At 37.0% G+C, this 27,148-nt stretch overlaps 1 protein-coding gene across 5 annotated transcripts in view; it reads left to right on the top strand.

Annotated features, from left to right (window-relative positions):
* The window catches only part of LOC110831603 (WD repeat, SAM and U-box domain-containing protein 1), a 195,203-nt gene extending 168,452 nt beyond the window's left edge, over window positions 1-26,751 (top strand). For all 5 annotated transcript variants that reach the window (XM_087360836.1, XM_087360835.1, XM_087360838.1 and 2 more), the window contains 15 exons: window positions 940-1,085; window positions 1,672-1,892; window positions 2,771-3,009; window positions 3,979-4,069; window positions 5,488-5,600; window positions 6,161-6,306; window positions 6,934-7,105; window positions 7,452-7,597; window positions 8,590-8,789; window positions 9,989-10,227; window positions 10,435-10,525; window positions 11,439-11,533; window positions 12,128-12,275; window positions 15,304-15,459; window positions 15,932-26,751. In XM_087360836.1, the coding sequence (XP_087216962.1) occupies window positions 940-1,085; window positions 1,672-1,892; window positions 2,771-3,009; window positions 3,979-4,069; window positions 5,488-5,600; window positions 6,161-6,306; window positions 6,934-7,105; window positions 7,452-7,597; window positions 8,590-8,789; window positions 9,989-10,227; window positions 10,435-10,525; window positions 11,439-11,533; window positions 12,128-12,275; window positions 15,304-15,459; window positions 15,932-16,092 (2,364 nt within the window). In that variant the 3' untranslated portion in view covers window positions 16,093-26,751. The remainder of the gene's footprint in view (window positions 1-939; window positions 1,086-1,671; window positions 1,893-2,770; window positions 3,010-3,978; window positions 4,070-5,487; window positions 5,601-6,160; window positions 6,307-6,933; window positions 7,106-7,451; window positions 7,598-8,589; window positions 8,790-9,988; window positions 10,228-10,434; window positions 10,526-11,438; window positions 11,534-12,127; window positions 12,276-15,303; window positions 15,460-15,931) is intronic.
* The last annotated feature ends 397 nt before the right edge of the window (window positions 26,752-27,148 follow it).

Genomic DNA, 27,148 nt, shown 5'->3' with positions numbered 1-27,148 from the left:
TATATCACGTCCTTTATATTTCCAGTGTTGGTCTCTGGTACCCTGAATTTTGCTTTACAGGTAACTGGTTATTTATGCATTCAAATGTATTGTTAGATTAGAAGAAAATGGTAAAGCAAATATCTAATTTGTTTTTAATTATATGGAAATTATTTGTAAATGTATAAATAATGTTGTTGCGCTGTGTAGTCTGGTCGATGTTAACCAACATTTCAGAGGTCATACTGCCTCCGTCATCAGGGCGATGAATATGCCGATAGGGTGTGTGGGGCCAGGTTTATAGGTGCCGGAATGTGAATGGAGTAGCCTGCAGTAGAAGATTATGAAGATGGCTGACTTCTGGGTTGTTGCACATCATGTAGTATGGTAGAACAACCCAGAAGACATTCGTCCTCATACTCAAAATTGTGAGAACCTGAAATCTCACTTAGTAGATTATTTTTAAGTATCATAACTACAGAAGTTTGACTGACCTGTTGTCTGATGTAGCGTATTGTCATGGCATCTGATATATATATATATATGTTCTGAATACTGCTGACATTTTAAGACTCCATACCTGAATATGACACGTTGAAGGAAGAATTTATTAAAGTAATTCTTTAAAAATAAAGTTATTTTTATAATTTTTAACATGCAGTGTAATGTGATATTTAAAATTAATATTAACTTATTTATTGCCGTATCTGGAACTTAGTGTTAAAATATAAATTCCAGACTTCACACATACATTGTGTTAAGAACTCTTTCAAGAGATGATTGAGAACAGTATAATAAACAGAAATTATTTTAAAAATAATTTATTTATTTATTTATTTATTTTCAGTCTTAGAGTTTGTATCGGACAAGTTGGCGCAAAGCGTACTTTTATATCAGCATTTTGTTCATTTCGGTCTGTGGTCTCCATGATATAACTGAGTTATTTGTGGTTTTCCCTAGTCTGGAGTTCGGATCCACACTTTTATCCAGGTTAGTGGAGGGGCGGTGAGAGCTTGCCGATTCACGCCAGATTCGACGCTTCTCGTCACAGCAGGAGATGATGGTTCAGTGTGTGTGTGGGACTTAGTTCATAGAAATCTTGTCAGGTAACTTATATACCAACGTATCTATACCGTTATCACATTATAAGTACCTTCGAAGGTAAAATAAACTGGGGTAGTGTAACATTTAACGCGACAGTTGTATATTTTATCGTAATTACACTACAGGTTGCTCGGGTTACCATTTAAGGATTTGATATTGATGTCAGTATGAGACATTATGATAGTATATTGACATGCAGCAGACAACACTTGATTAGGAATTCTGATAGTCTTCTTCTGTAATGTTTTCAAAAGACTATTAAAAAGCTGTAGAAGCAACAGCTAGACGAATGACATGACTCTTTACGCCGATAATTGGATTGCGTTAATTGCCACTGGACTCTGTTTGGTGTTCTTAAGCAGAATGTCTGACGAAGTAGAATTTGACGTTTTCACAGCAGTGAGTTTGAAGATGACTGTCTTCTGGGTTGTAGCGTCATGTAGTGTGGCAGAAATTTGCCACTGTTTCAGAGGTTCTTGCTGCCTCCATCATCAGGGCAATGACCCCATTATTGGTAAGCTTATACCAGATTACATGACACTACAACCCAGAAGACTGCCATCTTCAGGGTGTGTGAATGTTTTCCAGGATGTTCCAGCAACATGAAGGTGCTGTTCAGTCCGTCTCATTTACGCCCGATTCACACTACCTCTTGACGACCTGCACGCTTGGCGTCATGAAAGTTTGGCACGCCTCATGTAGGAGTGATACAGGCAACGGAGATGCTGTAGCGTGCCTTGCGTCTGTGGATGATGCACATGACCTAGGTGTTGTGAGCAGTGACTTCTCACCTCTTCAGGAGCTCCTTGGTATGTGAGTGGTAGCTCATGAGCTTCTGCAGCCAAGACTGGAAGAACACGTTAGAAACTCACAACACTGTAAGGACTGGCCACCTGATTCCCATCCTGCCTGTAGCTAGTACGCTCTTTTAAAGAAATAACTTTTCACAAAAAATTAATTAACTCACGACATAATCAGTATTTCTAAGTTATTTAAAAACTGGAATTAAAGGGGATGAAAATGTGTAAAATCGGAGACGGCTGTCTTCTGGTTCTCGCACTGAAGAGTCTGGTAGAAGTTTATTGAGATTTCAGAGGTGCTTGCTGTCTCCATCATCAGGGCATTGAGTCCTTGGTGCAGAACATCTAGTTCCCAGTTGCTATCAAACCCCAATACAGTGCTGTGCCTCTTTCACTAGGTCTAGAAACAGAAATTCTCGGTGTTTTCTAAAATTTGCCCTCGCAAAAGATTGTCCGTATTTCCTGAATGCTTTGAAGCAAGTTACAGGCTGATAAAAAAATACTTGTTTCCGTAAATCAGGTGACCAAACACTGACTGATGATTGAAACTTTTTGTAAAGATGGCAGAAGCTTGTTTACAAGTTTAAGAAAGGACTGATTAAATGTCGTCTACATATTAATAGCTTTGAGTTTGGATCCAGTCAACTGGACTGCAGTGAGGAAGAAGTATTCAAGTGGATTCAGTTGTACACTGTTGTTAGAACTATAAAGTTAAATACTTATGATTTTTTAAAATTACAATATTTTAAGTTAGTAGTTTTGATTATGGTCTTCTCGGTTGTGAAGTCACGTAATCTTTCTTGTGGTTACAGATGTTTTGGAAAAATCTACCACCTCAGTCTTCAAAGTAGAAGAGGTAATTTTCTAGCTTGTGTCTCTGTTCACAGATGAGGATGGTTCACTGAGGCACCGCTACCTGTTAGCAACTTGTGGGAATGATAATATTGTAAAGTTATGGCATGTTTTTGTGGGTCAATATGTGAAGCACCTTGATATGACGCCATGCGAGTTGTCTGTTTACCGCATATTGGAGGGCCATACGTCGGCTATCATGTGCGTTCGGTTCTCGCCAGGGGGCAGCTACCTAGCTTCGTCCAGCCTCGACAAAACTCTCAGGCTCTGGGAGGTGAGTTATTTGTTATTTGGGATAAGTGCGGTATGACAGCGTGAGGGAGGTGGTGATTGATTCGTTATGTTCAATGATGAGTCTGTTCGTATATCCTCGTCAGATTTTCAGACTACATTCCTGGAAAATGGACAGAACCATAGTTAATAGACTTTTATTTTTTGTAATGGGAATAATTGGATGTAATAAGGTATTCAGAAGAAAAATGTATGAAATATATGAAAAGTATGGAACTTTGTGCATGCATGCACATATTTATTTATTTATTTGTTTGTTTATTTATTTATTTCATCCTACTGCTCATGTAATTACTCTCATCGTGTATACATTCCTGTACTAGTTTTGACACAAAAGAAGTTTTGTCACATGTAATTTCTCCCTCCCTAGTTTTAGTTTTCTCATGTATAAGTGTTGTTGTTATTTAATTATGTGTTTTATGATGGTGGTTTACTTTCAAAAGTTTAATTTCCAAAAGTTTATGAAAACTAAGAAATATCAGTATATTTTCATAAATGTTGATTCCTTGAAGTTATGTGATAATGGTTAATTTATTATTGTGATGTTGGACATTATAAGTTGTCTGGGGTGTATGCGCGATGTTTCAGGAGTTCCTCTGGTTATGTTTTTTATGTGATTGTACTGGACAGACTTATTTATGACTTTTATTTTTAACATTAGATGTGGTTAGCGCCATATTATATCTTTTCATGTGTTACTGACACAGTTATTTCTTATCTCGGTGTACAGAGACCTGTAAGAAACTAGCATTCAAGCTTTGTTGGCTGATAGTCTGTTTTGTTGTTCTGTGAATACCAACTCCAGGTTCTGACCGACCTTGTTTCTTTAATAAAATTGTCAAAGAATAAAATGGGAAGTGATGGTAGACCTTGCCTGACCACCAAACCGCTTGCCGTATGACAAACACGAAGCGATATTTTAACATTTTCCCTTCGTCTGATTTATTCCTAGACCAGTGGTAACTGCATCGCTGTGTTGGAGGGTCATTCAAGGTACGTCGCGTGTTGCGCCTTCTCCCGGGACAGTTCCCTGTTGGCTTCAGGTATGTAAATCAACTTAATTGAAGAAGACGACAATAAAACAATGAAGTGTTATTTCAGTAACCTCCGTTGGACAATAACAATTTATTTAATAAGCTTTAATGTTGTAGAATGGAAATTAGTCGAAAAGTATGTCAGATTTTGCAAAATACAGGAAGTTACATAATTGCATACACAGTGAATTTTGTTCTTCAGTTGTAAATAAATTTCCCATGAATACAATATAAATAATTGTGGTTAGGTTCGCAGGTTAGATCACAGTACCGTATTTAACCTGTGATTATTTTGAAATATAATGCATTCAGATTGAATAATAGCAGGATGTTAATGTTTGTTATAGGGTGAAACAAAGTAGAGAAAAATGTTTAATTAAGGCCTTTCCCTCCACATTCTTAGTAGACTTTTTTGTCCCATGTCTGTTAAGGAATGACATTACAGAACGTATTGTGTAGCGAAGATGTTACAGTATCCACCACATCCTGTTTGACAAAGTAGTCATGGCGACGCAGGCAGCGTGCTTTGCCGCGGCCTTCTGCATGTATGCAGCAGTACCAGCTGACAGCATGAGCCGGGATAGCTCAGTCAGTATAGTGACTAGCTACGGGCTGGACGACCGGGGTTCGATCCCCGACGGGGGCAGAGAATTTTTCCTCTAGCCTCTGCGTCCAGACCGGCTCTGAGGCCCACCCAGCCTCCTCTACAATGGGTACCGGGGTTCTTTTCCCGGGGGTAAAGCCGGCCGGGGCGTGATGCTGACCACTCACCCCCATCTAGTGCCGAGGTCAAGGAAGAGAGGAGCTATACCTCCACTCACCCCAAACGCCTGTATGGCATGTAGTGGGACAAACGTTTTACATTCTGCCACAACAAATGGTCCCTGAGAGTGATTGTATATATGAATTGTAATTTTATACACAGTTATTAAAATATTAAGGTGAGCAATAGCGTCATTTGTTTCTTCGTATGTTAGAAAATCGGATGTCCGGATCAGATGACGTGGGTGTAGCATCCTGTACAATGTAATACACTTTTTTGTTAGCTCTTAGAGCATCTGTGAAAATGTGTTGCTATCTTTTGAAGATAAACGTAATGCACAGTGCTTGTCAAATTCAATGCGAAATACAGATTCACTTCTGAGTAGTTGTAGAAGTTATGTTTTCTTTTGTGCATTTTCATGTGGTCTTTGCATGATGTGCATGACAGTTTTTAGGACGATTTGTTTTAACATGTAAGGTTGAACCAAATGTAGAACCAGTGGGGATAGCCCCATGTTGGTGAAACACATGTGGCATAATACATTTTAAGTAATTGCTATTTGGTGGCGAAAGTGTGCTTGTCAGAAAATTTATTAAGTGGAATTCTTTAAAATTTAATTTATATTGGCATTTTGTTTAAATTAAAAATATGAATTTGCCTTAAGGCTCCAATGACAAATCTGTGATGGTGTGGAGTCTTGGAAGGAACCTGAGTGTGGAATCTGAGCTCGTGAAACCATGCAATGCCTCGAGTCACTTTTGCAATAACAATTCAGAGGTAAGTTGACACTAAAACTACTCCACTTTCTGAATTATTTTCACGTAGATACAAGAGAGGGTTGTATAAAAAAGTGCTTTCATGCTCTATTCCTGTAGTCTGTTGGAATTAATCAACTTCTTACTATTCCTCTGTATGAGCCGGGATAGCTCAGTCAGTATAGTGACTAGCTACGGGCTGGATGACCGGGGTTCGATCCCCGACGGGGGCAGAGGATTTTTCCTCTAGCCTCTGCGTCCAGACCGGCTCTGGGGCCCACCCAGCCTCCTCTACAATGGGTACCGGGGTCCTTTCCCGGGGGTAAAGCCGGCCGGGGCGTGATGCTGACCACTCACCCCCATCTAGTGCCGAGGTCAAGGAAGAGAGGAGCTATACCTCCACTCCCCCCAAACGCCTACATGGCGTATAGTGGGACAAACTTTACTTTTACTATTCCTCTGTACCTTTATCTAATGTTTTGTTTATTGTCTTTGTTTGCAATGGATGAGTGAAAAGAAGTGTTCCGTCTACATGTGAATTGTTTGTCCAAGCTGTGGAGAAATACCCATGTTTTTGTACAGTGCTGCAACCTGCAGGAGCAGGAAGTTGTGAAGCAGGCAGAGGTCGATGAGAACACTGTCAAGATATTGCAGAGGCTGGAGGAACATGGTGGAGCTGTGAACACTTGTGCCTTCTACAGCAGTAGTCTCATCGCCTCAGGCTCTGGGTCAGTACCTACGTCCTTCATAACTTTTGTGAAATTTAAGAAAATAAATCTGGATAAACAGATTACAAGAGGGGCTAGATTACATTGTAAAAAGACAGTGTTGTTCCCAGGTTGTGATGCCAAGCAGACTTGTAGGTAGATAACCAACATGTCAAAGAAAATCATTATCAGCATTTTCAGAGTTCGGGTGATGGTACTGGAAAGTGGAGAGTTTATGTAGTCAGAGGAAGGGCGTGCTAGGGGGAATTGGCCAGTCAGAGTCAAAGAATGAGTCCGTGCCATTAGGGACTCTCCAAGTGGGGTAGAGAGATGGGGAAGCTGGATTTGGACCGAGAGAGAAGAAATTATCCGCGTTTATTTGCCAGCTGTAGGTGGAAGCGAGGTGCAGAGTCAGGCCAGGTAATGTCAAGAATCCAAAGTTTGGTGGGGCAGGTCTGTGTGTAGGAAAGAAGGATAGTCGGGAGACTTGAATGACGGTCGACGGATAGTGAATGGCTGGATCATGGTTACAGAAGGGTGAGTGGGCTGTGCAGTATAAAAGGAAGAAGCATATGACAGTGAGCGAGTAAATTAAGCGATTTCTTGAATAAAAGTCTGTCTCATTTGTATTGTGTATATTATTTGTAGGGACAAGATGGTCCGCCTTTGGGTTCGCAATGCGGAGGGTCGTTTTGATGAATCAGAAAGTTCTCCAATGGAAGGTCATCGCTATGGTGTTAACCAGGTGGAATTTTCTCCAAATGGAGAATTACTGGCTTCTTGTTCTCTTGATGGGTCCACAATTCTTTGGGATGTTGGTGTAAGTTACGAAAAGTATCATATTGTGTTAATCTTTGTGGGATACGCGCGTGACATCACATTGGAACCTGCTACTATGAGTTTTTGCAGTGAGCGGCTAATGAAAATGTAATATGGGATTTCTCAACACAGGTTTAGGAACTCATGTGGGCACACAGTCAATAATAGCATGTTATCCACATTTTTAGCAACGAAGTTCGAACACGAATTAAACTGTATTTATCTCTTTTGTTATTCTTAAAATCAGAAAGATATAAAATGAGAAATTGCCGAGTTTTCACATTTTGTGTTAATGAGTTCTGATTATCATTTCTGGTGCATTGAAAGACATTCGTACGTTCTTACAGAGTGGTAGACGAGGAAGGCCAAGCTTCCAGGTCAGTGGATCTGGTGTTCGAACGTGCCGATTTTCTCCTGATGGCCATCTGTTGGTAACAGCGGGAGATGATGAGAAGGCATATGTTTGGAGCACTAGGACAATGGAACAACTATTGTACGTAACAGAGCTACATAAAGTAACAAAATAACTAAGCAACTAACTTCCTGGTATAAAATGTGAATATTCTTCATTCCTGTTTGTGAAACCTGCCTCAGGACCTAGTCTAACGTATGTCACTTGAGTTCATATCACCACAACATATTTCCCTAAGATATGTTTAAATATTTTTTTACTGCCTTCTTTCATGATATTTTTTCTCCCAAATTTTGTATGAATTTTCCTCATGTCCATGACCATCTTAACTTCCATCATTTTAATTAGTTTACCTACCAGAGGAAAAAATAATTTCTTTCATCAGGAAGGAAAACATACACTTATTGTGCCATAAAGTTTTGTATGCTAATGAAAATTGAAAACTAAATGAGGAACAAATGAATGTTTTTTTCTGTCAGCTGTAACTTTTATGACTTGTGTGTTAAACCTGCACGGTATTGCTGTTTGTGACACTTTGTGAGCACACTGACTATATGTTAGGTGTAAATTTTGGAATTAAGAAACAAACAAGACCACAGAAAACATATGACCTGAAAACAATGCAATATAAGTCTTGCCAAATTACATAATGAAGGCACAATGGAGAGGGTGTGGCTGTGTGACCATTGAATAATTTTTAGTTATATTTGATAATGCAAATCTACATTAATTAAACCTGTCAGGTGATTTAATTTTTGTTAATAATGTCCATACTTTACAAGATCAAATTAAAGTTTGATAATTTTTCTTAAAAAAATACTCGTTCCACAAAAATATTGTACGTGACGCAGAAAAGGTCTGTACATTTTACTTGCGTTATTTTCCCACGTGAATAATAATAATTTCTGATGGTATGCAGTATATCTGTAGTGTGAGTAGCTTTGCAACTCTGGATTTGTACCTGCAAAAAATGAACCATCAAGGCCAAGGAATGTAAAATCACTCGGAGCACATTTGCAAAGTGTATGTGGTATGCTTTGGAGTACATCTTTCCACTGTTAAAATCGTTGCAGGGTGGTTGAGGGACACAATGACGCCATAGCAGCCGCAGCATTCTCACCTGACAGCCAGTACCTGATAACAGTCTGTTCAGATGGTCACGTCAAGCTGTGGTGTGTAGCTCCATGCTCCGAACAGTGCCTTCTAACACAGGAAGATGCTCATGATCTTGGGGTGCTAAGCTGTGACTTCTCACCCTTAGAGGGCACAACAGGTAACAATGGCAACACATTCAGAAACATAACCATCACATTTTGGGCTATAGTACAGTTATGTTGCCACGGTGGTCTAGCGGTCAGAACGCTGAGCTCGTAATCCTGGGGTCCCGGGTTCGATTCCCGGTGGTGCCCAGATTTATAACTTGTGTTGGGCAAGGCCGTGGTCCAGGTATCACGGAGTTTTCCTCCGGGGCTTCCCCGTTTTATCCGTGGCATCCCAACAATTACTCTGTTGTCATCATTTACACACAGAAGAAGGCAATGGCAAACCACTTCTGGATCATCTGCCTAGGAAACATATGAACAGGTCCCTGTCAGAGGGAACTTGTTCATAATGTCACCAGGGGTCGGCTCCAACCCGATGGTACTAAAAAAAAAGTTATGTTGGACATTGCCTTCCTTTCATGTTTACTTAATTTGAACTTTGTTTCAGGTATTTGCTGTGTACCTGTCTTCAGATAATTTGTCATTACACTGATTCTTATGTTTCATGTTGGCTGCAGTGCTCAGGATTAAATGCACATCTGTTTAGATACTAATATTGTGTGCTAAATTCTGGACCACCATGTTGGTCTGTAATTATTGATAGATGGCTGTTCTGCCACATTAATTTAAAAATACATTTTTATCTTACATGAAATTTATCGCCAGCATGAGAATACTTGATGATGGTGGTTGTGGCAGTGGACGCGTTGATTATGATTATATTAATTTGTTGTGGGAAAATATAAATGTTATAATGAATAATGCATAAATTATTCTACAGATCAGAAAATAAATCAGTAAAGTTGTGCGGTAAACGCATGGACATGACAGAATTACCAGTGAAGTCGCAATGTAACTATGTGTAGAGTTCATTTCAGTTTAGTTTAAACCCAATGTATTCAAAGACGCACTGCAATGTATGTATCCATTTGCCCACACTAATACCTGATTTTCACGAACAATGCTACCACATGCACATAGCTGAGAAAGCAGTTTTTGGTTGCTGCTTAACAAACCTCTGTCAACTGCAGATAATGTTTAGTGCCGTTTATGATTAAATGATGTGTGTGTGATTGGTGCAGAAAGCATTTGCAAGCTGTTTCAAAGTGCTGTCTGGCATTCACTTATCAGGACTTAGGAAATCACATTGTGTCGGCAGACTGCTTCGTAATAGTGCGTTGAATCGCGATACTTCGTTGTATGATTGCAGCAAAACATGGTAGCGGTCAGAGACCCCACTATTTGCTGGCAACATGTGGCAATGACTCGCTTGTAAAGTTGTGGTACATATCAGCATTTCCATCTGAGGATGACTTTACAGCAGATTGTGTTTTGTGGCGTCAGTTGACGGGACACGGTGGTAATGTGATGTGTGTACGCTTTACCCCCGTCACTGGTGAGATTTTGGCATCCACAGCAACTGACAAGACAATCAGGCTGTGGAATGTGGTAAGTAATATATTATTAAGTGACTGTTTGCATCAAAAGTTATATGCACATTATTTTAGGAAGTTAATGGTTTTCTAATTGATCTCTCATATGTTGTCTCAAATCCTCCAGTTGACGTCTTGGTGTTACAGAATCTATAAGTTTTATAATTGGTGTTTTTAATTTGTAGAGTGTATGTTATTACGTTTCATTGTGTTCTACACACAGTACTCTGGTGAATGTGTCCATGTGTTGGAAAGCGATGACAGCATGGTGACAGCTTGTGCCTTTTCTGGTGATTCAGCCCTTCTTGCCACAGGTATGTCAATTGAAAGCAAGACACTGAAGTGTTGTTCAGTAGAATTGGTGGCTAAGGCCTCCACCAATCATGTACACTGTGGCCGCTGCTTATCAATAGACCTGCGTTGTGTTGATTGATTACTCACAGAAAGCAGAATTTGACTTGGTCACCAGTTCTACTGAAAAACGCTGTGATCACTGATTATAGTGTGTAGTCATTTTTCCGTTTCAGCATCACCCATTGCTTTGTTGTTTGAAAAAGCATAGCAAATTTCTTGAAAAAACATCGTTACATATCTCCTGGTTCTTAACTTACGGGTCGTGTACCTGCACGAAGATTCCAAAGGAGTTACGAAGGATTTTGGACCACAATTTGTAGCAGTTCTATAATGAATTAACCATTTCTACAATACAAACCTTAGAGAATTAAAATTTGGTTTACTCTCTGTGTTACCTTATTCTCTTACCCCACATGGCTTATATTTTACATCTGAAATTAGTTTTCTCTGAAACAAAATCATATTGATTGATGGTGAGAGATGTGGTAGAAGATAACAAAGGAGGGAACATTTGTCTGAGTGTGGTGTACAGAATGGCCATGCTGTAGCACAGATGGTAGTGGTTTCTCACTGTAGAGGCGCATGTAGTGCCCACGTCTGTCTGTGTGGGATTTGTAGACAGATTGGCAGTTGACAGGTTTTTCTTAAAGTCCTTCGGTTTTCCCGATCAATATTATTCCACACAACTTCCCTATTTTTATTCAAGTTTTAATCGAGGGGGGGACATCGGGCCTCTTGGTGACCGTAGTTCCGCAGAGACATGCTCTCAACCTGTCGTAGCAATGGTGTACAGGAACGCTGATGACAATGCTTGCATGCGTGTACAGATATCATGAACCGACTTGAATTGTGAGCAATATTTACTATTTACAGGTTCCTTGGATGGAACGCTGCTGGTGTGGGAGTTGCCACAACAATTGGTGTTCACAACCGTTGCAGCCTCTAGACTTAGGAGCCGTAGTAAGCGGGTAGGTGCAGTAAAACCTATGTCATGTGCCCGTATTTTATAAAGAAAACTGAGTTTGTGGTGTCTGTTGTCTTGTATGTCATTAAAGTTACAGGCATGATCTGTGTCTAATGCTCTGCTCCTAGAGCCAGTGAAGAATGTTCACCTAAGTTGTCAGGTATTTGAACAGGAAGATGTTGGAAAATTTCTTAGGAAAATATATACTGATTTTTCCAAGTATCTCAAATACCATTTGCCTCCTTATGAAGAACTTGCATATTTTAAAATAAAATATTGATTGAGATTTTACATATATATCTTGAAATACCAGTTACTTGATTATAAAGAGACTGCAGATTTTTAAAGAAGATATTTACTGAAATTCTGTAAATATCAACAGTAATAGTTATTTGTGTAGGACCTGCAAAACATCACTTTTCCTCTTGTAGGTAAAGGCCTTGCGACGGGCCGATCCCTCGTCCAAGAAGTCCTACCAGATGTTTAATAGCCTAAGAAATCTCCCTTGTGTGAGGTGGCCAAGGGCCGTAGAGCCAAAGAGTTAGTAAATGAGAGACGCTTGTTGTGCACTGTATTTACGCTAATCACATGTTCTCAGCTGCTAGACTGGAGTGCGGAGGATGTCAGGTGCTGGTTGAAAGACTTGGAGATGGTTGAAGTTGCAGAACGAGTGAGAGAGGCAAATCTCAGTGGAGGACAGCTTCTTACTCTGTCCTGTGATGAGATCCTTGACATTCTTCAGATAGGTCAGTAGCTTACTCTGTTTAATCTCTGTCATCTAACCCTTTTTAGTCCAGTGACAAGGAAGGCTTGACGTATTTCATCATGCTGGGTCTGTTGAAGTACAGGCTGCTTTAGGTACTAACAATGTATTTAAATCTTACTCAATTTTAGTACTTAGTGCTGTTGGTATTGCTACATGTTTCAACATTATTTGTCACAATCTCGGTCGTGTTCAAGAATAACTCCATTGCAGTACACGTTTCTACTCATACCTATATAATGGCCAAGATCTGTCCATACATCACACCCTGTTTCCCTCAAACAGCGTGTTGCAAAAAATATGGTAAATTTAAGAAATATTTCTCTTGGAGAGACAATCCCCAGAAAAGTATCGGTCAGTCTTTTCCTTGTCAAAAATTAGGCACAGTGTGACCCAGAAAGTTATAAAACAGCAGATGGTAAATACAAAAGGTATTCCTCTTGGTGACACAATTGTAGAAAAATTACTGATTTTTGTCTGTTTAAAAATTAAGCACGTAAGTGTACAGTGATAACTAACTAACTAGATGGCTTACCGAACCCGAAGGTTCATCACCGAATTAACCAAAGCCCTCCACCGGACCCTGTCCTGGGCCAACAAAATCCAGTTTCCTTCAACTCCTATCTCCCATAGATCCCGCCTGAGATTATCCTCCCATCTACGTCTAGGTCTCCCCAGCGGTCTCTTCCCTTCAGGTTTCCCAACCAGTACCCGGTGCACACCTCTTGTCCCATCCATGCGCGCTACATGTCCCGCCCATCTCACTCTTCTCGACTTAATCACCCTCACAATACTGGGGGAGCAGTACAGATTTTTAAGCTCGTCATTGTGCAGTTTTCTCCACGCCCCATCGTCTTCCCTCTTAGGCCCAAATATCCTCCTCAACACCCGATTCTCAAACACCTGCAATCTGTGTTCCTCCCTCTGAGTGAGAGACCATGTTTCGCACCCATACAAAACAACAGGCAAGATTATTGTTTTGTATACTTTAATTTTCAGGTTCTTAGAAATCAGACGGGAAGACAAAATATTTTGGACTGAGAAGTAGCAAGCATTTCCGGAATTTAGTCTCCTCCTAACTTCCTCACAAGTATCATTTTGATTTGTTATTGTTGTTCCCAAATATTTGAACTTTGTAACCCTTTCAAAGGATTTATTAGCCACCCTAAGATAATTTTGCCCGCCTGTCTTCTGATGACGAGATACTAACATGTACTTAGTTTTTTCTGAATTTACTTCCAGCCCCACTTGTCTACCAGCCTCTAGTAAAACTTCTGCGTTCCTCTTTATTGTATTTATATCGTCCCCCAATAAATTAACATCATCAGCATATGCCAATAGCTGATGTGTCCCATTCAATTGCAAACCCTCCTGCCTACCTTGGACCTTCCTGATGGCGTATTCTAGCGCAAAGTTAAAGAGCAAGGGAGACAAAGCATCTCCTTGTTTTAGACCGTTCTTGATGAGGAATGTCTCAGATACATATTTACCTACTCGAATTTTGCTACAGGTTTCATTTAAGCACATTTTTATTAGACCCACTAGCTTCTTTGGTATACCAAATTCAATAAGAATATTATATAGCACTTCTCTCTTCACAGAGTCATAGGCTTTTTTGAAATCTATAAATAACTGATGTACGGTCCCACCGAACTCCCATTTTTTCTCTAGTATCTGACGAATGCAAAAGATCTGATCAATCGTTGATCTGTTTCGTCTGAACCCACACTGATGATCCCCAATAATTTCATTCGCATATGGGGTTAACCTTGCCAAAAGAATGTTGGATAGAATTTTGTATGAGGTTGATAGCAGCGATATTCCTCGGTAATTACCACACTCAGTCTTGTCCCCCTTCTTATGAATAGGAATAATTATGGATTCCTTCCACTGTTGTGGCATCTCTTCCTTATCCCAAATTAACTGAATAAGCTTATGGATCCTCATATGCAACCCTTTGCCACCTGCTTTAATTAATTCGGCCGGAATCTGGTCAATTCCTGGAGATTTATAACTTTTCAACTTCCCAATGGCTAGTTCCACTTCATCTAAGCTAGGTTCTGGCACCAACAGTTCAGCTGTATGCATTTTAATCTGTCTAATATCACCAGTATCATGAACATTTAAGAGCTCGCTAAAGAAATTTTTCCACCTATTCACAATTTTTATTGGATCTGCAAGCAACTTGCCACTATCATCCTTTACCAAATTGGTCTGGGGTTGATATCCTTTCTTAAAGTTATTAATGCCTCTGTACAGGTCTCTGATGTTTTTTTCCTTATTATTTGTCTCAAGTTCAGCAATTTTGCCCTTCAGGTATTCCCTTTTCTTAGTCCTAAAGGTTCTACTAGCCTCACGTCTCACGTTACATAGATTATCCGCATTTGTTTTGTTTGGGTTCTGCAACCATTGAAATTTTGTATTATAAAAAATTCAAAGGGTTTTCCTAAAAAATCTAAAAATCAGATGTTCTGAAGAAATTGTGACTGTAAAGAATATTCCTCTTAGAACCCCATAAAAATGATTTTTCGTATTTTGAAAATTAGGCACAAAAAAACTTGGTACATTGTATATTACTCTTGTTATGACAGTTTTCTTTTGAACAACTGAAGATTATTTGACACTGCATTGTAAAATGGAGTGTAGAAAGTCCAAGACGATCAATCTCCCCTACCCTCTTCTTCTCAAATGTTGCTTTATAAAAAAAAATGTTGTTTTGTCCATTGACTATAAGTAAACTTAGACGGTTTTATTATTACATGTATATTTAATCTTTGAATAGTGATATACACAGTATTTTCCCACCTTTTAACCAAATTTATCAACTATTTTGAAGTTATTTCTGCAGCTGTGGTGATGTGAAATCATGGTTTTTCAAGAACTGAACAGTTTTTCATAACAGTAATGCTTTTCAGTGAGGTACGTGGTTATAATTTGACTTGGAGTCCTTACTTGGGTTTTTAATTCCTTTCATTAGTCTTTTTAGTAATGTACATATGTTTACAACGCAGACAATGAAGAGGACCGAAAGAAACTGAATGTCCACCTGTACTGGCTACGGAATGAAGATAAAGGGATTCCTGAGGTTCCTGTAGATACGGACATACCACACGAGTTCCTATGTCCTATCACGCATGAGATCATGCATGACCCAGTCATCTGCTCAGGTAAAGAACTCAAGTAGTACTAGTACTTCTGAACAAAGTCCTTTTTATAAAATGAGAGTAGTAAGAATTATAAATTAATAATTATACACTTTAGTGATCCATTTCTGTGCATAATTTCCAACAGTGTGACTACATTAAGATTTCTGTCTTCTGGGTTATTGTGCTGTGTAGTCTGGTCGATGTTAACCAACGTTTCAGAGGTCATACTGCCTCCGTCATCAGGGCGATGAATCGCCCTGATGACGGAGGCAGTATGACCTCTGAAACGTTGGTTAACATCGACCAGACTACACAGCGCAATAACCCAGAAGACAGAAATCTTCATACTCACCGCTGTGAGAACCTCAAGTCTTACATGACTACATTAAATTTGTCAGAAATAATATCAGAGCTTTGATTTGTCAAGACCAAATTCCTCCATTCTTTTTTTTTTTATCAGCGTATTTAATATCTTACTGGAACTTTGTCACAGATGGCTTTACATATGAATGGGCAGCAATCAACGAATGGTTTCTCAGTGGGAAATTCTCAAGTCCAATGACCAACGCACACCTTACGGACACACAGCTCACCTCAAACACCAACCTGAAGACAAGAATTTGTCAGTTTTTGTATGGAGAAAGTGTTCCATGACTATAACTGTCTCAGCATAAAATGCATTCACTTTGTCCTTGTGTGCATTTATAGCATTTTATGTAAATCACTATAATCAGACAGAGTATCCAGCATTTTCCGGCCACTGTAGCGCTTTGAAAAGGAAGCGTGTTTCATATGTATTTATGGCCATAAATAAATCACAGCAGGTCTGTGTTCATACACATTTTCACGATGTTACAATGTTTGTGTCACTGATACACACACATGTTGTCACCAGCTGTATAATTTTATGAAACACGTTTTTGTAATGTTAATTAGATTTCAAAAATAATACTGTTCCATTATTTTTACACCATTTGAAATTATGTGTTTATGTTTGAATTTTTTTGTTGTTGTACCTGTAAATTTTGTGTGGATCCTATAAAATTAATATTGATTTACGTGGTGAAGCAGGACTGGGTGGGGTCACAAGGTTATAACATTCCAAAGTATTTCCCATTATTTTCTGACATAATGTTTAAGTTACCGTTTGTAGTTCAATAAAATGAATGTATGATGGAAACTGCTGTTACTTTGTGTTTTAGAAGTGGTCATTATTCACTTCACTTAAATGTTATAAACTATTATGGTTAAAGAAGAATTCACAAATAGATTGTCAAAAGCATCATAAAGTTTATTATAGTATTATATTAATTTGCCGACATAAAAATGTTGTGTTTATTCTTATGGTAAGTAAAACAATTTTTTTTTGCATACTTTCTTCAATATTACATATTATTTGATTTAAAAACTTTAAAAATAATGCAATTATGTTCACTGTTAAGTCATCTGTAATCGATATGCTTTGTCATATTATGCTTAGCTTCCGTCGCAACATACTTACATTTTCAAACAATCTTTTTAACCCTTCTGCATATGTGTACTATTTCTTGTCCTTTGGGTTATCGTTTGATTAATCTATGCATAGTTTTTATAGGAAATCTCGCATATTAAACTGAAAAGAGAAAATTGAGTTCTATAGAAACAAATTTTTACTACCATGTAGAAAAACACCACTTTCTGAATTGATGTTTTCCACTTGTTTTTGTGTGTGGATAAGGGTCACTTCCTGTGTTTGGCCTAGTTAGTTGTATTACAATGTACGTTTCAGTATTAATTTTAAGAAATCACAATTGTACCAGAGTGTTTGGTTTTGTAAATTGTATTTTAGGACCCGAAACTGAACCGTGTATCAACTTTAGCATTTATTAACCATCTATAGCCTTTAATTTGTAATCAAAGAAGCGACAATCTTTCTGTGTGAATTGAATGTCGTTATTAAGAACTTATCATGGAGTGAATTTGATGAAGTGCGTCTGGATGTCATTATATTAGCTCAGTCATTTCGACGGCAGGTGATATCATCTTGTTGTATTCTCCTCAAACCCCCTCTGGCTGATGTCAGTCAACCCAAAAAATCACTTGTCACTAGCGTGGGTTATGCCTGTCGATAACAGAATGGCTAGATGGCTAGAAAGGGATTTATTACAGTGCTGTTGCTGTGTGGCCTTACCATTTTGATTTTTAGCGAGAGATTGATGTGCACTCATAGGCTAGATAACTACTGACCTTCTGGCGGGATATGTCAGTGGCACACGTCTCAAAATGAAGGCTGAAATCTTTGCTTTATTATGTATTTTTCATGTACCTGTTTGAGAACATAAACATTATCTTATTAGATTCAGCTCTAGTGCTTTAATTGAAGTTTTCAATGTTGTAACTACTTTTAACACACATAATCAGTTGAGAGGATTTATCTAACATTTATAATTTGGATACGAAGTTGAAGGGACTGTAATATCACACAGTTCAAATGACAGCTCATCTCAGGAATTTTAAGTGTGTTTCTTTGGCAGCTTGTCTGTTAAGATGTACCAGCTACAGCTTTTTCAAATAAACATATCTGCCTGAAAGCTGCCACATGTCCGGTTTTCACTTGGACAGTCTGGGGATTTTCAGGTTAACTTGTGTCAAGTATCCAGGAATGATGCTGGAACAATAGTGAAATGCCTGTACTTTTATATGAGAAAACCAAGGATTTACCATCACTTTTCTTCTGGCTCATGTGAAGTTTTACAGATTCTTTAACACATTATTTAATTCACAACTGTAATCTATTTTATGCGTAAAATATCAAGGTGTTCATGACTTTAATATTGACAGAATAATATTTTTAGTTAATCATTGCAGTAGTCTCAATTTCAGACATAATTTTTACAACTGGTTATAACTTATGTGGCTGTTTTCTGGGTTGTACCGCTGTGTTGTCTGGTAGAAATATGCCTACATATCAGATGTCTTTGGCCTGTTGTTTTATATGGGTGCGAAACATGGTCTCTCACTCAGAGGGAGGAACACAGATTGCAGGTGTTTTGAGAATTTGGTGTTGAGGAGGATATTTAGGCCTAAGAGAGAAGACGATGGGGCTCGGAGAAAACTGCATAATGATGAGCTTAAAAATGTGTACTCCTCCCCCAATATTGTCAGGGTGATTAAGTCGAGAAGAATGAGATGGGCGGGGCATGTAGCGCGCATGGATGGGACAAAAGGTGTGCACTGGGTATTGGTTGGGAAGCCTGAGGGGAAGATACCGCTGGGGAGACCTATATGTTGATGGGAGGATAATGTCAGGCGGAATCTATGGGAGATAGGAGTTGAAGGAGACTGGATTTTGTTGGCCCAGGACAGGGTCTGATAGAGGGCTTTGGATAATTCGGTGATGAACCTTCGGGTTCGGTAAACCATCTAGTTAGTTAGTTATCAGATGTCTTTCCTGCCTTCATCACCACTCATCACCCTGATGATGGAGGCAGCAAAGACCACTGAAACGTTGGTAAACTTCTACCAGACTACACAGCACTACCACCCAGAAGATTGTTATCTTCAGACTCACTGCCATGAAAATCTCAAATCCTTACTTGGTTATAACTTGCATGCTTGATATTTAATATAACCTGCAGTCATGATGCAAAAACTAGATCCAGCCTGAGACTAAAAGTTTGCTAATGCCTGAAGTAAAGCAACTTTAAACTTTTCAAGAAAGGCTCTGCACCATAGAAATAATTTAAAATTATTGTTTCTTTGTCATCATCATCATCATCATCATCATCATCATTACAATATTAATTGTCTGGTAGCAGAATTCAAGGTTTACATCAACGCTGAATAGGTAATAATAGTAGCAATGCACCTGTCTTTGAGAGATACTTGGTTTGAATCTTGGTCAAGGAAACAGCTGCCCTGAATGAAGTTTGGTTTTCCAGTAAATTCTATGATAATATATTCAGTTACAGCACCTGTTCATCATGCCAAATCTTTATTCATTCAGAATTTATTATAACGTTCACATTTGATACCATATAACCAGTGTATTTGAAACAGCATCAGTAAATTACCCAAGAATGAAACAGCAGCTAAACTGAGGATGTTATTTAATTGTAATCTTTGTAATATTTCTTTAACCTTTACTACTTAAGTCAGACACATTACTGTTGATTTGCTCCTCCCATACAGGGCTTTGCCACTGTGCGGAGAACTGGAAGTAAATTTTTAATTTGTCGTTAAGATAATGCAACAGTATGCAGTTTAATTTTTGATGGAACTATATGCTATCTGTCTAATATTGACATGAACAGATGATGAAATAAGATAAATTATTTTATTCTAAACTACATTTTAGCAGGTACCAAAAATTATTACACTCCTGTCTGAAATGACTAGAAACTTCTAATAGACAAAATTGTTTCTGGTCATGGATGGTGTGGTAGGCTTGTTGCCAGTATTTTAGAGAACCTTGCTGTCTGGATAATGAAGTTTAAGTTGTTTGTCTGGTACCAGTATTAATACTTCCAGGTCATGTGGCAACGGGGTCAGTGCCAGGCTGCTCTGAAGACGGACAGGTTTTCTGAAATGTTAACGAACCTCTTCACCATAACATTGTCGTCAACTAAGAACAGAAATAAATGTCGGTGCACACTGCATGAAAGCGTGAATGAAAACTGAACAATACTGATCTATAAGTATCTATGCCATATTAATATGGAAGAATGTGCTTCATCAGTTTGTACTGATATCTAATGTAACGTTATGTAAAAATCTGTCGCATGAATGTTATGTCAGTTAAGACTGTTGAATCTCTGTAAGAGGTGTTTGTGTTTCTTTACTGCTACATTGTATCTGAACACTGATATGAGATTAGAATGTACGAGGGTATGTCAGTGGGGGTGTTTCAACTCAAAACAAATTGGCAGTATTTTGTAAATTAGCTGTAGTGCTTTGCTGAATGGCATGAATAATCTTTTTACCTGTTTTAATACATACAATGTAAACAAAAAGACTTTCAGAAAGAGATATAGACAGGAGTTTTCATGCCTTTTGATTTTGCAGCCCACTTTTTGAAAGATCTGCATTGGAATCACACTGACAAAAATGTATATTTAAATTACTGGCCCATGTTATAAAAATCTGGGTTCGCTAATTTTTTACATTTAATATTTAGTGACAAGCAAAATACAGTACACTGTAATTATTTTCTTTAACTGTGGGACTTAAGGGTAGCATGAGAAGGATTAGTTATTTTTATGAACAGTATCAGAGTACATTTTTATTCCTATTATGAACATTGATGTTTAACTTGAAAAGCCAGAAATCCAGGTGCAGTTAAAATTTCAATTATGAAATGTGACTTGATCCACGTTTTATTTTCTTTGATTTTGTTCAATTCTTTCTTTTCTCTCTCTCTCTCTCTCTCTCTCTCTCTCTTTCTCTTTTTATGTGTGTATAGGCCACTGCTTATGTCGCAAACTCTACAAAACTACAGAAAGATTAATTTGTGTATAATATATCAGTTTATGGGAAATGGTATGTACATGTGTATACAGCATAATTATCAAGGATCAAACTTAACACATTATATAATGACATCACTATATTCTAAATCTAATTTATAGAACATTTCTGTGATAGATAGTTTTATATGTGTTGAGTGTTGTTTTTATTTGTCTTTGTTAGGACTGAATTATATTTAAATTGTTTCACTATTGTACATGGTTTGTGATAATATTGTCAATTATTCATCAACAGAGTGAATGTTGGCTATATTTATAGAAATTAGTTTCTAGAATTTGGAACTGTTGAAAGAATGAACATGTTTTGAAATGTACAAACAGTACCTAAGCTCAAAATTTCTGTTGTTTTTTAAAAAAAAATGAAAAGAACCACAAAGCTGCTAACTAAATTGAATTTGAACAAGAAACCCAAAGCAAATTATACTGGTGAAATTTGATCAACATTTTGGAAGAATGGAGTTAACTTTAATTGTTCACTTAAATCATAACACTGTTTCCAGATTCTCCCAAATAGCACATTGTAGAAAATGGCAAATGCAAAAAATTTAGCTCTTGCAGAGATATTCGTGAGAAAAATATACACTTTTACTTATTTCAAAAACACAGGGATATCCAAAAACTTTTACAGCGGGGCCTTTCTCCCAAAATGTGTTAAAAAAATTGTATGTACAAGAAATGTGCCTCTTAGAAACTATCATGAGAAAGTCATACATTTTTGCTTATAATATTTGTCACGGGAGAGTCTGAAAAGTGTACAATTATTCATTTCTCCAAAATGTTGCATCATGAATAATAAATACCAGAAATTTTCTACCTGAAATAACAGCCCTAGGAAAATTATTGCTTTCTCTGCTTTGAACATATCCACAGGGACGTCAAATGAGCTACACAGTGCTTCGTCATAGAAAAAATTATGAATGTAAAACATCTTCCTGTTGGAAAGGGTGTCATAAAAACTAATTCGGTGGCATATTTCTCCAGAGCAGCAAGTTGTAGAAAGAAATGTTATTTACAAAAGAAATATCCTCTTGGAGAGATAATTCTAGGAAAGTTATTGATTTTCATGGTTCAAAGATTAGCTTCAAGAGTGTGCAAGTAAGTAAAACAAAGTCATGTTGTGAAAAATTGTAAATACAAAATGTATTCCTGTTATTGAAACAACCTCAGAATGTTGTTGATTTCTACAATTTTTTCCAAAAATAAGGCACACATGTGTCCAGGAAACTTAAACAACAAAATTTATAGAAACTGGTAAACAAAAATATTCCTCTTGGAGACTTAACCCTGAAAAAAAATTCTATTTTTTTTTTTCTCTTCTGGAAATTGGACGATGAATGGTCCAAAAAACTGTCCGTTGTTGAAAAAATGTTGGTTTCCCACATCATAAAGTTTTTTAATTTCAGTCAAGTTAGTTCAAATACACTTTTAAATGAAAATATAGTCAGTGACTTCTTAACAGTATGTCTGTAGAAGAGGTTTTAGTTAATGTGATGTGTAATGCATGGGAAGCCAGTTGAGAGAAAATGTGTTTGTTTAAATCTATAATATGCCTTTAAATGCAAAATAGTGCTTTTGAATCTTCTGGTACATACAGTGAGCTCTCCAAGTATGAAGTCTTATTTTCTGCATGGTGTGACAAATATTTCATATTGAAAGAGGCAACACATTTTATACCGGGAAACCCAATAGAACAGTATGGTGACCGCTGTATAAGTTACTGTGTTCTGTAATGTGTGGCTAAACAAATTTTGAATAACCTTTTTAATTTATTTGAATTTAAAATGAACAAATTATTACACACTTTCATTAAACTTTTAATAGTTGAAATATAACCTACATGGATATTTAGTGGGTTTATGTGGCTACTTGAAGTAATGCAAGCATATATTAATAAATAAATAATAATACATAAGATAGTGGTATTAACTTGAAAATATTGTCATGCAGTGTTTAATATAATGTCTTTGTATCACAGTAAAGCAATACTACACTTGCACAGTTCAGTAAATGACAGCAAATTCACATTTAATTCACTAGGACTTAACATTGTAATTGAATAGCTATTTTAATATAGTTTTAAACTGATGAAACTAACCTGTTAACTAAAAAGATGTGAGAGAAGTATTATGAATTTTGATAGACATTGCAGGGACAGCAGTAAAATAAATTATACAGATTGTTTCATTTAAAATAAACAAAATCCAGTGGTTGTGAGATACTAATTTCTGTATGATATTCAGGTTTTACATGATCGTTGCTACTTTAGAATAAAATATGGTTATAATATCCTTGAAGTTAGTGAGGACCTAGCCTATTCTTGATTTATCTGCAGCCATGATAAACATATTCATGTCTTACTTTTCTTTCTTCTGTTCTTGAACTGAAGCCAGTAAACTACTTTTTCAGCCTCAAGACTTCAACTGTGTAGTAGTAATCTTTTTAATGTCCAGGTCTTCATCATCTGATGGGTTGGTAATCATGCTGGTTTGGTGTCTAATCTTTCTTACCTAATCAGTTTTATGTATATTGTTCTGCTATCTTGATTGGATCCTTGTTGAGTTCTTATAAAATACCTTAATTTTTTTCCTCTGATATAATAAACCATATTTTATTTTGCACTTCGGGAATTTTATCTCTGCTGTCTTTAGTCATATCCCTTTGTTGCATTACCTCATTTCACAGTCACAAAAGTGATAGATCTCCTAAATGTAATATATTTTCAGTTGAGACTTAGTGGCGAATTGTAGGTTAGAAGTCGTCGTGCTGCAGTGCACTGTTTTTTAAATTCTCCCGACACTTGCACCACAGTACTTTCATGATGATAATTATGCTGATGATGATGATGATGATATGCCACTGTTGTCTTAGAAAGTTATACAGTTATTTCATATTCCTCCAGTTTTAGTTGTGGCTCGCTGCTATCCAGACTAGAACAGAGTGTCTTTGTACCAAATTTAGTTGCCTTGTGCCATTAGGAATGTTTGTCAATTACATGTTTACACTTAAAGTTGTGTGGAAAATTTCATTCTAGGTAGTTTCTTTTAGAGTTCCTACTTTATGGGAACAAATTAATTTGGTCTTGTCGTTTTACTTTACATCAAATCAAAAAATGTTTCAAGTCAGTATACCCATTTTAATGAGGTACGTATTATATGTTAGTCCTTTTTTCAGTAAGCAATTTTTACGAAATTTTGCAAAATCTTATATGAACGTGAAGAATACTGGCAGATGATGACAGATCAGATAGTTAACGTGCTTCTGCTTTGTATTCAGGAGATCTCAGGTTCAAATTTTAGCCCTGAGACTATTTCCTCAGTTCTGTGGGAAAATTCTGGGATAGTACATTGAAATAGGTCACAGTTGCTTACTTCCTTATCCTTTCCAATTCATTATTCATTCATCATTCAGACTATATAATTTTAGGTACTAAAAACATCTTCAAGTAAACTGAGAAACAAACAAAAGAGACGATCTAATGTTTTGTTTCTATACACATATACATATACTGTTACATATATATATTTATTATTCAAGTCTATACACAAACTTTTAAATTGTTGATGTTAAAATTTAAAATTAATATTAATATTCTGCGCCATTCATCGTTATCTCGATGTTACAATATTGCGCTTTATACTTTATACCTTATACTTTTGTAACATCGAGATAACGATGAATGGCGCAGAATATTAATATTAATTTTAAATTTTAACATCAACAATTTAAAAGTTTGTGTATAGACTTGAATAATAAATATATATTTGAATTTTAAACACAAACATGACGCATCTAAACTATATACTGTTACACTGTAGTTTTTATTTCTGCCAGGCTTTAATGTTGTAAACACAGGAAAATACGTAATAGACTAACAGACGTAGAAAAAGAAAATTGTTTCATGTAATATTGTTTACTGCACATAATTATGTTGGAAATCCACTTGTTATTGACTCATAAAGAGTTTTGAAAGGACCATTTTATTATTTGTAATATTTCTGTAATATTGATGTTATTAGCCTGGAGTATTATTACTGTCCCTGTACTTCATATTAACAATTATTATAAATTATAATCATAACAATAGTAATGATGATGATAATAATAATTTAACAAAAATGGCTGCTTCTTGCAGTTTGTGTTTAAGGAGTTACATTTTCTTGGCATAACATCACATTTACTGAATATAATGTAAAACCAAACTAAAATCATAGCATGAATACCAGTATAAAAAGAAACATTATGCTTATAATAGATCATGAAGGCAGAAGTTCCACCAACCTTTCTAACTTTGTCATAAGCGAGTTGAGATCATAGTTTGGCTCCCAGTTTAATGGTTTAGTGTTAGTGTGATGCATGGCCAGCTGGACTACAAATAAGCTGTGTCTCATAGACAATAAAATTTAACAGATAAATGCTAATGTCTGTCTACAGTTTGTAGATTTTTTTAATGCGGTGGTTGTTATTACCAATTATAATTGTGTGTTTCTTAGTTAATTGATTTATTGATGATTCTGTGTACTGTCAGTGCTGTGTTAACAAAAGTTTTAACCTCTTCTGTACTAATAATTAGTTCATATTGGGCGAGTGAAAGTCCAAATTGCTATACCATTGAGTCTGGTATTTCTCAGCTAGCCTTACTTTTTTCAATTTTCTATTTATATAGAGTTGAAATGCCAAGCATTGATTCACTTAAAAATGCCAGGAGTTAACATTTTACCCTTAGGAATGATACTTTAAATTATTTAAATTAGTCCAATATAAATGATGATTTGTTATATGTAACAAAAAAACATGGTTTAATTCAGTGATCGAAGGACCCAGCCTTTATTGCATGTTACTTTTTGTATGAAATGGCTGTCTCCTTAATGAAAGGAAATGTGGCCTGTTAATGATTATAATTTATGTTTTTGAGACAGTGTAATTTAATATCACTGCTTAGATGCAAGTTGTCATGGTTGTCAAATAGCCAAAACTTGTTCTATAATACCAACTTTTATGTAAGCGTAACCATCACTTTCGATAAAACTAAATATCTTGTTTTAATGAATTTTTAAAATGTGGTAATACTGTTAATCATGGTTAAGTTTAAAACAAGACACATTTTATCTCCCAAAGACCATGTGTTGAAACAAATGAAAATAATTATAAAAGCCAGGTATGCCCATTGTCTCTTCTTGTGCATTGTCTTGAAAGTTGTGAGATTTCAGTATCTCATGGTGGCAAGAATGAATATGGTTGCCTTCTAGGTTGTTGTGTCATGTAGTCAGGTAGAAGTTTACAAATGTTTTAGGGATGCTTGTTGCCTCTGTCTGAGCCTAAGGGCAACGATCGGTCTTCACTCTGATGACGACAGCTAGCACCCCTGACACATTAGTAAACTTCCGCCACACTACGCAACACGGCGACACAGATTACAGCCACCTTGTGCTTTACCACGATAAAGGAAATATTATCAGCTCCCTTCACCCAGTCACCAAAGTGCTACTGATGTGTCTTGAACGTGAGGGCTAATATCCTCTTTCTCAGGGTTTGATTTGTTTATGTTTTTAGAGGGAAGTGACTGACTTAAATCAGTTTTCTTACTTACAATGAAAAATTTAAGGCATCCAAACAAGTCAAGCCCTGGCCTGTTTATAAAGAGTGTGTTTGATTGATACATTTGTTCTGCTCTGGTTGCGTGCACACATTGTACATGTTTTTACACATATCTTGCAGAATTAACATTAAAACTACTGTTGGCTGTTTGGGTGCTACACTGGCATTATCTGTGATGTAATGCATTGAAGGGAAAATATATTACTAGCAAATGCTCGAGTTTAAATCAGTTAATTGACACACAACTGGACTTGTTACGTGGAAACTCTTGGTGTTTTCACTGTCTGCCATGGACCACAACAGTGAAAAAGAGGATGGTGCATCTTTTGTACTGAAATTTAGGGATTTTTTCTTATACTTAAATGGAAATGGAGAAATTAAATTGTATTTTTGAATACTGATGCCTTGTAGGCCTTCATTTTAATTTATTACAGACACAAATGTGAGTTTTGACATTACACGTGATTCTCAGATGAACTCCCCGGTAGCAGAACCCACTGGTTGAACACTGACAACACCAAAGCCCACCACAGGACACAATCCTGAGCCAACTCCATCCATCTCAGATGCTATCATCATCATTGGTAACCACACTTGCAGTATCAAACAGT

Source organism: Zootermopsis nevadensis, unplaced genomic scaffold, assembly GCF_977971745.1.
Source record: "Zootermopsis nevadensis isolate Lab colony 2312 unplaced genomic scaffold, Znev_1.0 Znev_ptg000050l, whole genome shotgun sequence".
In the NCBI taxonomy this organism is placed as follows: Eukaryota; Metazoa; Arthropoda; class Insecta; order Blattodea; family Termopsidae; genus Zootermopsis; species Zootermopsis nevadensis.
The sequence above is the reverse complement of the archived record's forward strand: the minus strand, read 5'-3'. Positions and strand labels throughout refer to the sequence as shown.